Source organism: Perognathus longimembris, chromosome 1 (assembly GCF_023159225.1).
Source record: "Perognathus longimembris pacificus isolate PPM17 chromosome 1, ASM2315922v1, whole genome shotgun sequence".
Taxonomy (NCBI): domain Eukaryota; kingdom Metazoa; phylum Chordata; class Mammalia; order Rodentia; family Heteromyidae; genus Perognathus; species Perognathus longimembris.
This window is the reverse complement of record NC_063161.1, coordinates 143,497,900-143,513,058: the sequence shown is the minus strand read 5'-3', so window position 1 is coordinate 143,513,058 and position 15,159 is coordinate 143,497,900. Positions and strand designations below refer to the sequence as shown.

The 15,159-nt window shown below is 38.1% G+C and overlaps 1 protein-coding gene across 2 annotated transcripts in view; it reads right to left on the bottom strand.

The window, feature by feature from the left end:
• The window catches only part of Hsdl2 (hydroxysteroid dehydrogenase like 2), a 50,897-nt gene that overhangs the window by 1,764 nt on the left and 33,974 nt on the right, over positions 1-15,159 (bottom strand). For both annotated transcript variants that reach the window (XM_048339240.1, XM_048339246.1), the window contains 3 exons: positions 14,410-14,481; positions 4,213-4,398; positions 2,249-2,377 (listed from right to left, as the gene is read on the bottom strand). In XM_048339240.1, coding sequence (XP_048195197.1) covers positions 2,249-2,377; positions 4,213-4,398; positions 14,410-14,481 — 387 coding nt within the window. The remainder of the gene's footprint in view (positions 1-2,248; positions 2,378-4,212; positions 4,399-14,409; positions 14,482-15,159) is intronic.

The window sequence follows — 15,159 nt, the reverse complement described above, 5'->3', positions numbered from 1 at the left end:
GTTAAAGCACCTCCTTAGAAAGCATCAGGCAAGCCCTAGTATGGCAAAAAGAAAAAAAATTCTTTCTGAATATAAATATTTTATATACACAAAATATATCTTTATATATAACAATATGTTTACTATCTCTAAGTATGTATATACTATGAATCTGTATATTCATAGTTATACAAAAATAATCATACTACTCAATAATATGACTATTTCAATCTCATAATTCAGTAATAGGCAACTCACAGATGAGCAAAGACTATGAATAGCTCACCAAATATCAATAGCCATCAAACATGAAAAGATGTTCATCATTAATAATCAATGATATATAATAAAATAACATGAGATCTCCTTACACACCCACTAAAATGGCTAGAATAAAATGGCAATCATAAGCATTGTCGACTACGTAGAGAAACTGGAACCTTCGTGAATTGCTAATGGGAATGTAAAAATAGTAGTCACTTTAGCAGACAGTTTGATAATTTCTTAAAAAGTTAAAGTCAACTTGCCACATCTAAAATTTCTACTCTTAGAAATCTACCGACAAGGAAGAAAAGCATATATCCACACAAATACGTGTATAAGAGTGTTCAGAGCTGGGTGCAGGTGGTTCACACCTGTATTCCTAGCTACTCAAGAGGCTGAGTTCTCAGGATTGCAGTTCAAAGCATGCTCAGGCACAAAAATTTGTGAGACTTATCTCTAATTAACCATCAAGAGCCCCCATCACCCCTCCTGCCAAAAAGCCAGAAGTGGAACTGTGGCTCAAATAGTAGAGTGTTAGCCTTGAGTGAAAAAGCTCAGGGACAGTGCTCAAGCCCTGAGTTCAAACCCTAGGACCAGTGCACACATGCGCATTTGTGTGCATGCACGTGCGCATACACACACACACATAAGTGTTCACAAACAAAAACAAAAAAAAAACCCACAATGGTCTGGCAATATTCATAATAGTCCAAAACTTGAAACAATTCAAATGCCCATATACTGGAGAGTGGATAAACCATATGGAATAAATTTGACTTCAACAATGCTGTTAAAAACAAATTTTAAAAATAGCTGTTTAGCACAAGGTAATTTGTGTGTGTGTGTGTGTGTGTGTGTAGGTACATACATATCTTCAGATAAAGAAATTACAGAAAGACTGGGTCTTGCTATGCTGCCCTATCTGGCCATGAACTCCAGGTCTCAGCAGTCAAGCCTCAGCCTTTGAATTGCTAGGATGACAGGCACTTGACACTAAAATCAGCTCAATTTATTTTCTTTCTGTCTTACTGCTTTATTACACAGTGGCCTCTACTGGCCATAAGGAGAGATTATGATAATTTGATTACTAGTTGCTTTAAGATGTTATATTTATAATATATCTTATTATATATTTAAGCATAGAAATGGCAGTGATTTCTGAAAAGAGACTCATGCTATGGTCTAAATTAAGTCCATTTGAAGAAAAGTAGTGAAATAAATAGAATGAAATTATGAAAGAAGGAAAAGCAAATTTGCTACCAATCTATAAAATGTTGCTTACAAAATACACTTCATAATTATTAAAGTATTTTGAACATTTAATATGGCTGGCTGAACCCCCTAGTTAATGTAACAACATATCCATTATTTCAAGTTAACAGTCTAGGACCAAAAGGTAAATTAAAGAAGCCATGTATTCAATGTAGGAGGTCAGTCAGTACAGCATTAAGAGCAAGAATTTTGATGGTCTCTTCGATTTAAACCCTTGCTCCATCATTTACACATTCTCTATCTGACTTTGAGTGTGTCATTTAGTTATTCATCAGTGTTTCAGTCTCTACTTCTAAAAAGGGTGAAAATATTTTATCTGAAGGAACTACTGAGTATATTTCTTTTTCTTTTTCTTTTTTTTTTTTTTTTTTTTTGCCAGTCCTGGGCCTTGGACTCAGGGCCTGAGCACTGTCCCTGGTTTCTTTTTGCTCAAGGCTAGCACTCTGCCACTTGAGCCGCAGCGCCACTTCTGGCTGTTTTCTATATATGTGGTGCTGGGGAATCAAACCCAGGGCTTCATGTATACGAGGCAAGCACTCTTGCCACTAGGCCATATTCCCAGCTAAATATTAAATTAATGTTATTTTAGTTAAAATGTGAACAACAGTTTTAAGTGGTCTTTAAGTTAAAGAATTTGTTTGCCCAGCATCTTCAATACCCTGAGTTCAATCCCCAGTTCTGCAAAACAAATTTCCCTGAACAACAGGTGAAAATTACAAAATGGAAAACTTACCTGAAAACATTTTGACAAAGTCATCAGTATTCATACTCATGACTACATCTGCCCGATCCGATGGCTCTCCATGTCCCACAAAGCCACCCTTCGTTTTCAGATCAAGATACCAAGTGCCACCATCTTCACCTATACAGAAACAAATGTATGGCAATAAACGTAATAATTATCAAGATCGAAAGAATCTTCCAACATCCTGCTTCTCAGGGTACAAACTGTAGGCTTCTATCAATTATACTCAGTAAATATTTACTGAGAATTTATTATATTCCCAGAACAATGCTAGGTTTTGAAAGCCCTTTGATAAACAAGACAAACATGTTCTTCTCAGAAGAGCTTAGAAGTGGAAGATGATGTAGGAACATACTAATATGGAATTTTACTACATAGTAAAATTCATGCAGACAGAATTAGAACAGTGGTTACTGGGACCAGGGGTTGAAGGATAATTACTCTTTAATGGGAACAGAAAGTGAGTTTGGGATAATGAAAAAGTTCTACAGGTGGATAGTGGTGATGGTTGCATGACAGTGTGACTGTATATACTACTGAGCCACACTTTTACAAATATTTAAAATGTGTTTTTAACTTATGTCTTGTATATTTTATGTGTATTTTTCTAGAATAAAAAATACTAAACTAGCCAAGCATGGTGGTATATGCCTATAATTGTAGTACTCAGGAACAGAGGCAGGAAAATCATAAATGAGTTTGAGGCCAGTATAGGATCCATGTTGAAACTGTATAGACATTAGGATACACTGAATGAAAACAGCTCCATTCCATTGGTCATTAAAGAGGAAAGGACAGGACCTATGAGGATTGACTTATATTTGCTGGCAGGAAGCCAAAGCAATTTTTGTCTGTAGGCTTTTAAGAAGATTTAAAGTAACCACTGTGGATGAGGCAGTACGTTAAAAACACAGTATTCCAGGGTGCTGTTTAAGTCCTATGTAAGCAAAGACAAGGATGACTTTCTCCTGCACAGACCCAAACCAGGTGGCATGTTTCTTCCTCCACCAGGATTTAGCAACCTGGTGCCACTACAGACCAGGGGCAATATGATTTACAGAAAACAAGGCCTCTGACAGGTGATATAACAGAGAGCCCAACAAGTTTAGGAGAGTGACTAAGCAATACATGATAGATTCCAAGGACAAAAGGGAACTAAAAGCCAGGGGCTGGTGGCTCATGCCTACATTCTTAGCAACTTAGGAGGCTGAGATCTGAGGATGGTAGTTTGAATCCAGCCCAGGCAGAAAGGACGGTGAGACTCTTAACTCCATTTAACCAGCAAAAAAGCCAGAAGTGGAAGTGTATCTCAAAAAAATGGTAAAATGCCATTCTTGAGTGAAAAGGCTAAGGTATAACCCCTAGGCACTGAGTTCAAGCTCTAGTACACACACACGTATTATGGAAAAAAGTTTGCATATTTGTGTGTACACGTGTTAGGCCTAGGATAATCCTAGATCTTCATACCTGCAAGATCATTCCTCTGCCCCTAAGCTGTATAACCAGCCCCTTTTTACATTTTGAAACAGAACTCAGGCTAGCCTCAAAGTTGCCACTATCCTGCCACCATATCAGACCTAGTTCTTAAAACTGCCACTAACCTGTGTTGATTTTACAATATGGAACCTGTGGTTGATAAATTATTGCATTATACTACCTGTCAGTGTGTGTGTGTGTGTGTGTGTGTGTGTGTGTGTGTGTGTGTATGCCTCTCTACATAAGATTTCCTCTCCACTTGCCAAGGAGATATGAAATTTTATTTTCCATTTATCCCTATGCACTGATTGTAACTTAAGGACAAAGATCTGTAGTTACATTATTCTTCAATGTTTTCATTCAAAATCCTGGATCCAGTGACCTATCAGGTAGTCACTACTGGAGGCTGGATTTATTTGAGAAGAAATATCCCAAAGTATTCAGAAAAACCCCAGATTGTCAGACACAACCCTTACCTGAAAGTTCAAATTGATATATTGCTTGGGTGGCTTTAACAAGGTCATCACTGAGAGAATCCCTAACGATTCTAAATGTTTCTTCCACAGCTCCAGTATGCGCTTTTGGTGGTGGCTGCGGCTTCTCTTCCTTTAATTCCTTTATTTCTTTTGGTTCTTTTGGTTTCTTTGGTTCTGGCACAGCATCTATAAAATATTATTCATGTCAATGGCCTTATATCCTTGGCAATGGAAGGCCACACAAAGAATTAGTTAGACACTGTTGCTATTGACCAAATGACTTTAAATATACTAAGTGGTATCTAAAATCATCAATCTGAGGGACAGCAGCCGGTTATGTCAGTTATGACTATGAATACAAGTAAAAGGCTCACTTTCAGATTAGGTCACAAAACCAAAACAGAAACAAACCACTACTAAACAATAGAATGTTTATGATAAACAGACCTCATCACTCTTTTATATCCTTTCAGTTTTAAAGACAAATGAGGGGGTAAAAGACCCTGAAGTCAGAAAGATGGAAATCAAAATGTGAACCATGAAATTAGTGTAGCTAGAGATTATAGTTAGAATCATCAGCTCAGTGAGCTTTCTAGTCATTCTTCAAAGAAAAAATGACAATAAACCCAAATAAAAATGGCAGTAATAGGGGGCTGGGGATATGGCCTAGTGGCAAGAGTACCTGCCTCATGTACATGAGGCCCTGGGTTCGATTCCCCAGCACCACATACACAGAAAATGGCCAGAAGTGGCGCTGTGGCTCAAGTGGCCTTGAGCAAAAAAAGAAGCCAGGGACAGTACTCAGGCCCTGAGTCCAAGCCCCAGGACTGGCCAAAAATAAAAATAAATAAATAAATAAATAAAAATGGCAGTAATATTTAGATATTTGAATTTAAAACTTTTCTTGGTAGGTGACAGTGGCCTGTAATCCTAGCTACTCAAAAGACTGAGATCTGAAGATCACAATTCAAAGCCAGCCTGGGCAGTTAAGTTTGTGAGATTCTCATGTACAATTAATCACCAAAAAATCCACAAGTGGAGCTGTGGCTCAAGTATCACAAAAAAGAAAAAGAAAGTAATGAATCAGAAAACAATAGAGAGGCTGGGAATCTGGCCTAGTGGCAAGAGTGCTTGCCTCATATACTTGAAGCCCTAGGGTCAATTCCTCAGCACCACATATATGGAAAAGACCAGAGGTGAGCAAAAAGAAGCCAGGGACAGTGCTCAGGCCCTGAGTCCAAGCCCCAGCCCATATTCAAAGAAAGAGAAAAGAAAAGAAAGAAAAATACAATTTAAAGTCTAATAATAAAATACAAGTTAGGCAAGTTTCTGGAAAATTCAATAAAGAAAAACATTTAAGGATAAAATATGGGAAATATTTTAAATTACGCCAACCCTTTAGCAACTTTTAAAACTTTAAATGAATGGCTTTGTGTTTTTTAAGTCAGTTACTGAATGAGAAAAATAAAAGTTTTCAAACAAATAACTTCAGAAAAAAACACATATGACTTAGCAGGTGAACTATTTTAAACATTCAAAGAAAAATATATGGGTCCTTTTGACCACACAGCCACTTTCCATACTTCTCTGTAAGGATAAACACCAAGGGAAAGGGTAGAGGTTCCCACCATGTTCTCTAGGCCTTTGAGAAATCATGGATTTGTTCCTTTGTCCACATGCATGTGAATATACAAGAAGCGTGATACAGTAGATACCACAGGATGAGTACTGTTCAAAAAGGCCTAACAAGGAACTGGGAATATAGCCTAGTGGTAAAGTGCTTGCCTCATATTCATGAAGCCCTGGGTTCAATTCCTTAGCACCATATATATAGAAAAGGCTGGAAGTGGTGCTGTGGCTCAAGCGGTAGAGTGCTAGCCTTGAGCAAAAAGAAGCTATGGACAGTGCTCAGGTCCTGAGTCCAAGCCCCAAGAGAAGAAGAGGAAGAAGAAAGAAGAGGAAGAAGCAGCTGCAGCAGCAACAACAGCCTAACAAGTGCCATATTGGAGCCTACAGTGTCAAACAGCATGCTGTTTGCTGGGTTGAGGAAAAGCAAGTTAAAGGCAAGATTCTTAACATCCTGTAGCTTAAGCACTTGTGAAGGAAAATGATCAAAAAACCAAGGAATTGACATCTCAGGGGAATACAGTAGCTCAAAAGCTAGTTATGTTCGTTCATATAAGACTACTGTCGACATATGGTCTAATATCGACAGTACATTTAAAGCCCTAGGTGAACTTTCTTGGGTGTGGCCACGTGGCTACTGTATATGTTCTTGATACATTGTATATTGTATATATGTCTACCGGACCTAGAGAAGAGATAGAAAAACAGGACATAAGATATCACAAGAAATGTACACACTGCCCTACTATGTAACTGTACCCTTTTTGCACAACATCTTGTCAAAAAATTTGTGTTCAATTAATAAACAACAACAACAAAAAAACAAGGAAGCTCAAGAGAAAGGAACCTAGGTTCAACTGAAGTGACAACCAGTAGGATGGAGCCTGAACTCCTGGAACCTATTCCTAATGGATTCATGGCCCAATAGATGTAAGAAATAAAATACCTCTGGACTGTGGGGAACAATAAAAGCATAAGAAAACATACCCATATTCAAGATAACCAATTTACTACAAAAAAAATGCAGACACTAAACCACTGATGTGTGTGTGAGTGTGTGTGTGTGTGTATACCAAGGATTGAGCCTCACACATGCTAAGCTGGGATTCTACCAAGGACAGAGCTATACCTTCTATGGCCCTGCCCTCCCCTACAAAAATCCATCTAACACCTTAAAAGTAAATTAAAAGTAAAATAAGAGTAACTAAAATAAATTCAAGGAATCTTAGAAGTACTCTAGTCAGTGTCTTAAGACATAATCATAGAAACATGTAAATATTAACTTTGATGACTCAAAAATTCAAGATAACTAATTTAATAATAATTGCTACAACCAATATTAATGGAGGCTTACCATATCAAACGCAGAATGTGATACAACACAATAATTAACTTTCCCAATATTTGTAAGGAAAGGAAAGAAGATGAGAAACCTGTTGCTGACATGACTTGTTCAAGGCCAAAAACACAAGTGACAAGGGGAAGATCTTTCTCACTTTTTCCAAATATTATACTTTTTCAATGACTACCATCTTTATACTAAAAATTATTTTTTTAATTTTAAGGGCTTATGATTGACCAAATACAAAATATACAGAAGTTAATTTACCCCTTCTTATAATTTGTCTTGTTCCAGAAAGCACTGCACATATACAAAAAAAAAAAATTAAGAAAGGCCAGAGGGCACAGTTTGTTCAACTCAGTAAACACAATGAATAAATTGAAAAGGTAAAATAAGGCCAGGTACAGGTGGCTCATGCCTGTAATCCTAGTTACTCAGAAGGCTGAGAGCTGAAGATCAGGGTTCGAAACCAGTCCAGGGAGAAAAGTCTATGAGACCCTTATCTCCAGTAAATTACTCAGAAAAAGCAAGTGGCACTGTGGCTCAAATGGTGGAGCACTAGCCTTGAACACACAGAGGCTCAGGAACTGTGCCCAGGCCCTGAGTTCAAGCCCCAGGATGGGCAAAAAAAAAAATGATAATAAGATAGATTTTCGAATGGAAACTGGAATCCAAGCTACACACGTGCGCGTGCGTGTGCACGCACACACACACATCACTAAGCTTATACTTCAGTAAGAAGCACAACAAATTTCAACCTAGATGATATTACTACAGAGCCTACAATTATCCATTGTGTAATAGTTCCTCCACATTTCCTTCTCTATCATCTAATTTTTATCCAGCCAACATAAAGGCATGCATAAAACTGATATCTGAACTTGCCAAAACTAGCCGAAGCAGAGCCTGCCAAAGCCAGGGTAGCAAAGACACCCAGCTACCTTTATGTAAGCAAAAGATATGTTTAGCTGTATTGCAGTTACAACAACAATAACTACATCTGAGTAATTGCTGGAGCCCCTCCCTGTTGAGGAGTGAGTCAGGGTGATTTGTGAATTAATTAAGATATATTATCTCTATTGTCTCAGGTGCCAATGAGATTGCAGCAAAATCTTCAGTATAGCCTTAAAAGATGCTGCCCAGACATAAATTACATCATTAATCATTTGGAGTATTTAGATATAAACATGATAAAATTGCACAAGAGAATATAACTTCAGGAGACAATAAGGAAATTTTCAATATATGTGAAAGTAAAAGGTACAGGCAGTAGATGACAATCTTAAATGGTGGAAGAAACATACTATTTCAGTAAAGGCATATGTCTAGCAATCCATGCTATATCCTCTCTTAACTCCACACTAAATTAAATTTTTTTAATGTACTGAAAAAGGGCTAGAGAGAACATTTGTCTAATATGTACAAGCCCCAAGACTCAATCCTCAGCATTGGGTTGGGGGAAAGACAATACCAAACATCACCTAGACTGACTGACACACATTCCAACATTGTATTGCCTGAATGTATAAGGCATGGTTAGCAATTTGACACTACGTATATATAATCAGCATAGGAAACATAAGCCTGCTTGTGATTTCCTCAAAGGAGGAACAGCTCTGCACCCTACACCCACTCACCCAGTAAAACACAAAGCACTCAGATTTTTAAAGCATAGGTTCAGTCTGGGCTTAATACCAACTACAGGTCTAGGATCTGCCCTTCTGTTTTACAGATGCTGCTTTTCAAGAAAGATTCAAACATTTACTAGCAATATAGTAATTATACAAAAGAATGGCCTTCATGGGGATGTTTTCAACCTCTATAATACTCTTGTCCCCTTCACTCTCTGCTTATTCTTTCTCTTCCTAAGTAGATGTCTTTCTTTTTTAATACAGATTCTGCAAAAAAAAAAAAAAAGATTTAATATTAACTCATCTTCCAAATCCAAGTTCCAAGCTTAAAACTTCCAAATATGACAGGAGCAGTAGGAGGAGTCTGGTGGTGTCTGATAAGATGGAGAGGGAGAAACGTAGGTACACCCTGGTGGGGTGATCTGATAATATGGGAGAGGGGAAGAACTGTAAGTACACCCTGGTGGGGTGATCTGATAAGATGGAGAGGGAGAACTGTAGGTACACCCTGGTGGGCAGACTGGAGAGAGGGTGCCAGCAGCGGCCAAGCCACTAACACCAGCTTAGTCAATTTAGACAGAAATTTCCACCAGATGGAAAGGGAGTGGAGTGAAAGTCAAACTGTCTGCCCTGAGCATTTGACTACCCTAGCTCTAGAGATAGCTCCTAGTAAAAGATGTGTAAATAAAAGGTGAAAAAAACAAAAAACCTAATGGTATGACAAAGGGTAGCACAAGGGTAAAAGAAGGTTGTCCTCAAAACCAAGAGTCTACTATGAAGATAATTTACTTCACATGGAAACTATATGATCATGATGTGTCCATCTATATTATAACAAATGGCATATTACCACTTTCAGACAAGAGGTATGTACAGGAGAATCTGTCTATCTTTCAATTATATTGTGAGCTTAAAACTACTCTAAAAAGTAAAGATTTTAGAGCAAAGGAGGGGAGACATTGTCCCAAAAGAAATGTACTCTTTACCTGACTTAGGCAGTGTAACCCCTCTGTACATAACCTCTATAATAAAAAAGACTTTAAAGACTTAAAAAAAAAAAAAGCGCCTCCTGAATGCTGGGCACTGGTGGCTCATGCCTGTCATCCTAGCTACCCAGAAGGCTGAGATCTGAGGATTGCAGTTTGAAGCCAGCCCAGGCAGGAAAGTCCATGAGACTCTTACCTCCAGTTAACCACCAGAAAACTGGAAGTGGAGCTGTTGCTCAAAGGGGTGGAAAGCTAGCCTTGAGCAGAAGAGTTCAGGGACAGTGCCCAGGCCCTGAGTTCAAGCCTGGTGAACAACAAAAATCACTGCCTGAAATGAATACAGAAATTGTTATATATCTGGCTGAGATGGGAAGACAGTAAAGAAATGAAAAGAAGACATGGTTAACGGGGAAAACAAAAGCTGAACAGCAAAGTTTGCTTTTTTCTTTTTAAAATTTTTTTATTACATTTAAGTAATGTACAAAGAAGGTGTTCTTAAAAATTAGAAGCAAGCCAGGCACCAGTAGCTCATGCTTATAATCCTACTCAGGAAGCTTATGTTTGCGGATAGAGGTTCAAAGCCAACCTAGGCAGGAAAGTTTGTGAGATTCTTACCCCCAACAGACCACCAAAAAGCCTGAAGTTGAGGTGTGGCAGAAGTGTAGCGTGCCAGCCTGAGTAAAAAACTTAAAAGATAGGGCTGGAAACATGGCTTAAGTGGTAGAGTGCTTGCCTAGCATGCATGAAGCCCTGGGTTCCATTCCTCAGTACCATATAAACAGAAAAAGCTGGAAGTGGCACTGTGGCTCAAGTGGTACAGTGCTAACCTTGAGCAAAAGAAGCTCAGGGACAGTGCCCAGGCCCTGAGTTCAAGCCCAAGGACTGGCAAAAAACAAAAAACAAACCCTAAACTAAAGGATCCTGAGTCCAAACCTCAGTACAGGAAAGGGAGGGAAAGGCAATAGAGAACAGAAATGAAACTGTAGAAAATTCTGTCAAGCATTTTTATAAATACGAGCATACATTTCACAAAGTTTTCTAGACTGCAGAAGAAAAAGAAAAAAAGATAGGCATAATGAAAGACAAGTGCTAGCTTCAAGGGAAAGGGTCATTAAATTGGGAATAAAACTGACACATTGAATCAAAATCCCTTTGTACAAAATCCCTTAAGTACAACTACTTAAAAATAATAACAAGTAAATTAGGAACACGATTTTTTTTTTTTTGAGAAGCCGAACAACCAGAACAAAAGCAACTAAACCACAACTAAATAAAAGTAAACAAATTTGGGGGAGGGGAAGTGATAGGCTCCCTGTGTTCCAATGGGTAGTGTTCACGGGGAACTAAGGAGGAAATGACAGTACTGTGTTATGATGGGACATAAAATCCTGCAAATTAAAACCACAAAGTTAGCCAGGTGCTGGTCGCTAATCCTAGCTACTTCGGAGGCTGAGATCTGAGGATCATGGTTCAAAGCCAGCCTGGGTAGGAAAGTCTCTGAGGCAGGAAAAAATTAAAAAAAAAAAAAAAAAAAACATAAAGTTGCCAGGTACTTGTGGCTCAGGCATATAATCTTAACTACTCAGGAAGTTGAGATCTGAGGATCAAAGTTTGACCAGCTCAGACAGACAAATCTGAGAGACTTTTTTATTTGTTTGCTGTTAGTCCTAGGGCCTGAACTCAGGGCCTAGGCCCTGTCCCTGAATTCTTTTTGCTCAAGGCAGCACTCTACCATTGCACTCTACCTCTTGAGCCACAGCACCACTTCCGGCTTTTTTCTGTGATTAATTAGAGATAAGAGTCTCACAGGGACTTTTCTTCCATGACTGACTCCAAACCACAAGCCACTTTGCCAGGCAAGTGCTCTTCCAATGAGCTAAATCCCCAACCCCCTGAGAGACGTTTATCTCCAATTAACCAGAATAAAGCTAGAATGGAGATGAAGCTCAAGTTTTAGAGCACCAGCTGTAACCAAAGCCAAGCAAGAATGAGAGGCCTGAAGTTCAAGCTCTAGTACCAATACACACACATACACACACACACGAAACCTATAAAATTTACAGTAATTACATACACATGATAGAAATTAGCATATACAGAACAAATTCCAGGAAAAGTACAGCCGAATGTAAACCAGAGTTAGTATAATAAGTGAGTATACTCCTTGGGAGGCAGAAATTAGCAAGATCAAGGCTCAAGGGCAGTCTGGGCAAAAAGTTCACCCAAGCTCATCTCAATAAAAAGGTAGCCAAGGTGGAGCACACTAGTCATCCTAGCTACATGTGAATCATAAATAAGATGGTGATCCAGGCTGGCTGAACATAAGACCCTATTTAAAAAAAAATGAAAGTGAAAAAGAAAAGACTAGGGATGTAGTTGATGTGTATGTCTAGACCCTGAGTTCAAAATAAAAAGTAGCGGGTTAAATAGGAAGGTGAACTTCTTCCACTTTGGAAGTGAGGATTCACAGTGACCTCTGAAAGATCAACTGTAAAGTAAGTGAACAAATGATGGATATGGATATCGATAAGGAAATAATCTGAGAGAACTTAGATCTTAGGCCACAGACACTGGGCTACTGTCTGTGTGAATCTATCAGTATTTTTAGAGCAAATGTCTTGCTATGGATGGAACTAGAAAGAAAAGGAGAAAGAACTATATAAGTGTTTTGTCCAACCATCTGTGGGGGGGGGGGGCTCACCCAAAGTAATTTTGAGTAGTCTGACCTCAAGGGTAAGAGCAATCTTCATGTGGAGATGGCTAGAGTTCAACCATCTCTCTCAAGGCCTAGTGCCAGCGACTAATATTTGATTATTTAATTTCTCTTGTTCTGAATCCATGGTCAAAAAATACCTTTTTGATTATCATTCTGTTGCTAGGATAATTAGGCCCAAAGCTAGAATCTGCTAATCATAGCAACTACATATTTAGTCCATGAGATGGCAAAAAGTTAATATATGGGATTACTAGGTGAAAGAATGTTAGTTTAAAGGAGTTGTAGGTGTTCAGGCTTTAGGAAAATCTGTTACATTCACTAGCTGAAGACACAGGCTTGGAACCAGAGAAATACTTTAAATCATGGCCTTGCCACCACCGCTAGCTAGTGACCACACCAGCTAGTTGTAAATCTGAATGATACTTGTCTTGTTGGACTGTAAGTATTGAAAAAGAAAATGCATGCACATTGACATATTGAAGGTGCTCGATCAATATTTGTTGGATGAATAAAATGAAGGAAACATGGTCGATAAAGTAATTCTTACTTTAAATTCAAGATTCAAATAAACCCAGTTCATGAGTGGCTTTCTGCAAAAGATATCTCCAATCTTAGGGTACTAGATAAATAAAATAGGATATAGGGCCATACTTTCAAAGATTTTAGTCAGCTTTCTGGGTAATTCTCATCCTGTAGGAGTCCTTCAAAGAAAAAAGACTGACAACCTTATAGATACAAGTAAAATGTAAATCTAAGATCTATTTTTTTTTTTTGCCTGTCCTAGGGCTGGCTTCTTTTTGCTTAAGGCTAGCACTCTACTTGAGCCACAGTGCCACTTCTGGCTTTTTCCTATATATGTGGTGCTGAGGAATTGAACCCAGGGCTTCATGTATATGAGGCAAGCACTCTACCACTAGGCCATATTCACAGCCCCCTAAGATCTAATTTTTTAAAGAACAGAATTATTTTCCTCTATAGTTTTCAAACTTTCTATGTTGCAAAGAAAAGTGGTCCTTTTGATACCTAAGTAAAATTTAAGTTTCCTTAAAAAGACAAAGGTAGAAAAGGAAAGACTAACCTGGGGCTCGTTATGTAGCTCACTAGGCCTTGTGCCTAGCAAGCACAAGGCCCTGGATTCAATCCACAGCACTTCATGCACACATACACACATATTAACACAAACAGGACCTATATTTTGACACTTCATTGAAATAAGGTTTGACAGGTTAGCAAAAGGCATAGAGGAAATTTGTTTTTATATTTTTATCAGCTTTCTAAACAAAAATATATGATTCAAAGCATTAATGAGCTTCAGAAAATTAAGGTAAAGACCCAGAAGAAGCATGTTCTTGTTAGTAAACCATGAGACAAACTCTTGCCATGGATATTCAGAAAAGTTTCTTCTGACTGCCTTCAGCAGGCCACACAGCATGGTATCAGAACACAAGGACCAATTCAAGGAGGCTACTGTTTCTGAGTAACAGAAAGAAAAAAAAAAAAAAAGAAGGAAAAACAAACCTCCTTTGATGTTAGTTCCTTCCATGAAGTAGTCAGTACAAACTATGAAAATGTGCTATATGTATTTTGATGTGACATGTACTTTTTCTCACAATAACCTATTAGCATGAGATACTCAAAGACAATGTGTCAAGGAAAATAAATAAAATGTGAACAGGTAACTTAAAAAAAAAATGATAAATTAAGAACTTACTGGAAGACAAAAAACCTTTTTTCCCCCCTAACATTAACTGAGAATTCATAGAACCTGTTGGGTTTGAGTTATAAAATGGTTTAGAGGCAGAGGACAAAAATGCACTGTTATACAATCAATTCTGTGTTTTGGAAGAAATAAATCAGTACTTGCACTTTCCTATGTTAATATGATCTAGATCTTACCTTGTGATTCCTTTTGTTTCGCAACTACTTCCAGATGTTCATCTAAGAAGAAATCTGGTAACAAAGGATGGCCTGAAAAACAGGTTAAATCAGGTTAATTTAATAAATGTAATATATTAAGATTTTAACATCTTTATAAATATTCTATGCATTTTTACTTTTAAGATCATTCTGAAAAGGGTCTCATGAGGACTGTCAAACTAGTGGTCTTCATTTAATTAATTTTCCTTTAATTCAGTTATCTTCTCCTGTGACAAATTTCATCTTCAAGATTTAATTTTTAAAAATCCCCTGCTATGTAAAGCCTTTATCTTCAATCCCAGGAGCCATTCCTCTCCTCATCCTTACAACCATGTCTTCCCTTCCTGCAAAGTGCTCAGGACTCATTTCTTACCTATCTCAGAGAGCCAGGGGCCTCACAAAGGAATGTTGTCCAGTACCCCTGTATATAGGCCTTTTCTCTCTTCCTGCATCATCATAAAAAACTAAGCTATCTATCCTCTCCCACTGGGCTTTATTTTCAGCTAACAGTTGTAATTAGAAAATAAGTTAATTCTGGGGTTGGGAATATGGCCTAGTGGTAGAGTGCTTGCCTCATATACATGAAGCCCTGGGTTCAATTCCTCAGCACCACATATTTAGAAAAAGCCAGAAGTGGTGCTGTGGCTCAAGTGGTAGAGTGCTAGCCTTAAGCAAAAAGAAGCCAGAGACAGTGCTCAGACTTTGAGCTCAAGCCCCAGGACTGGAAGG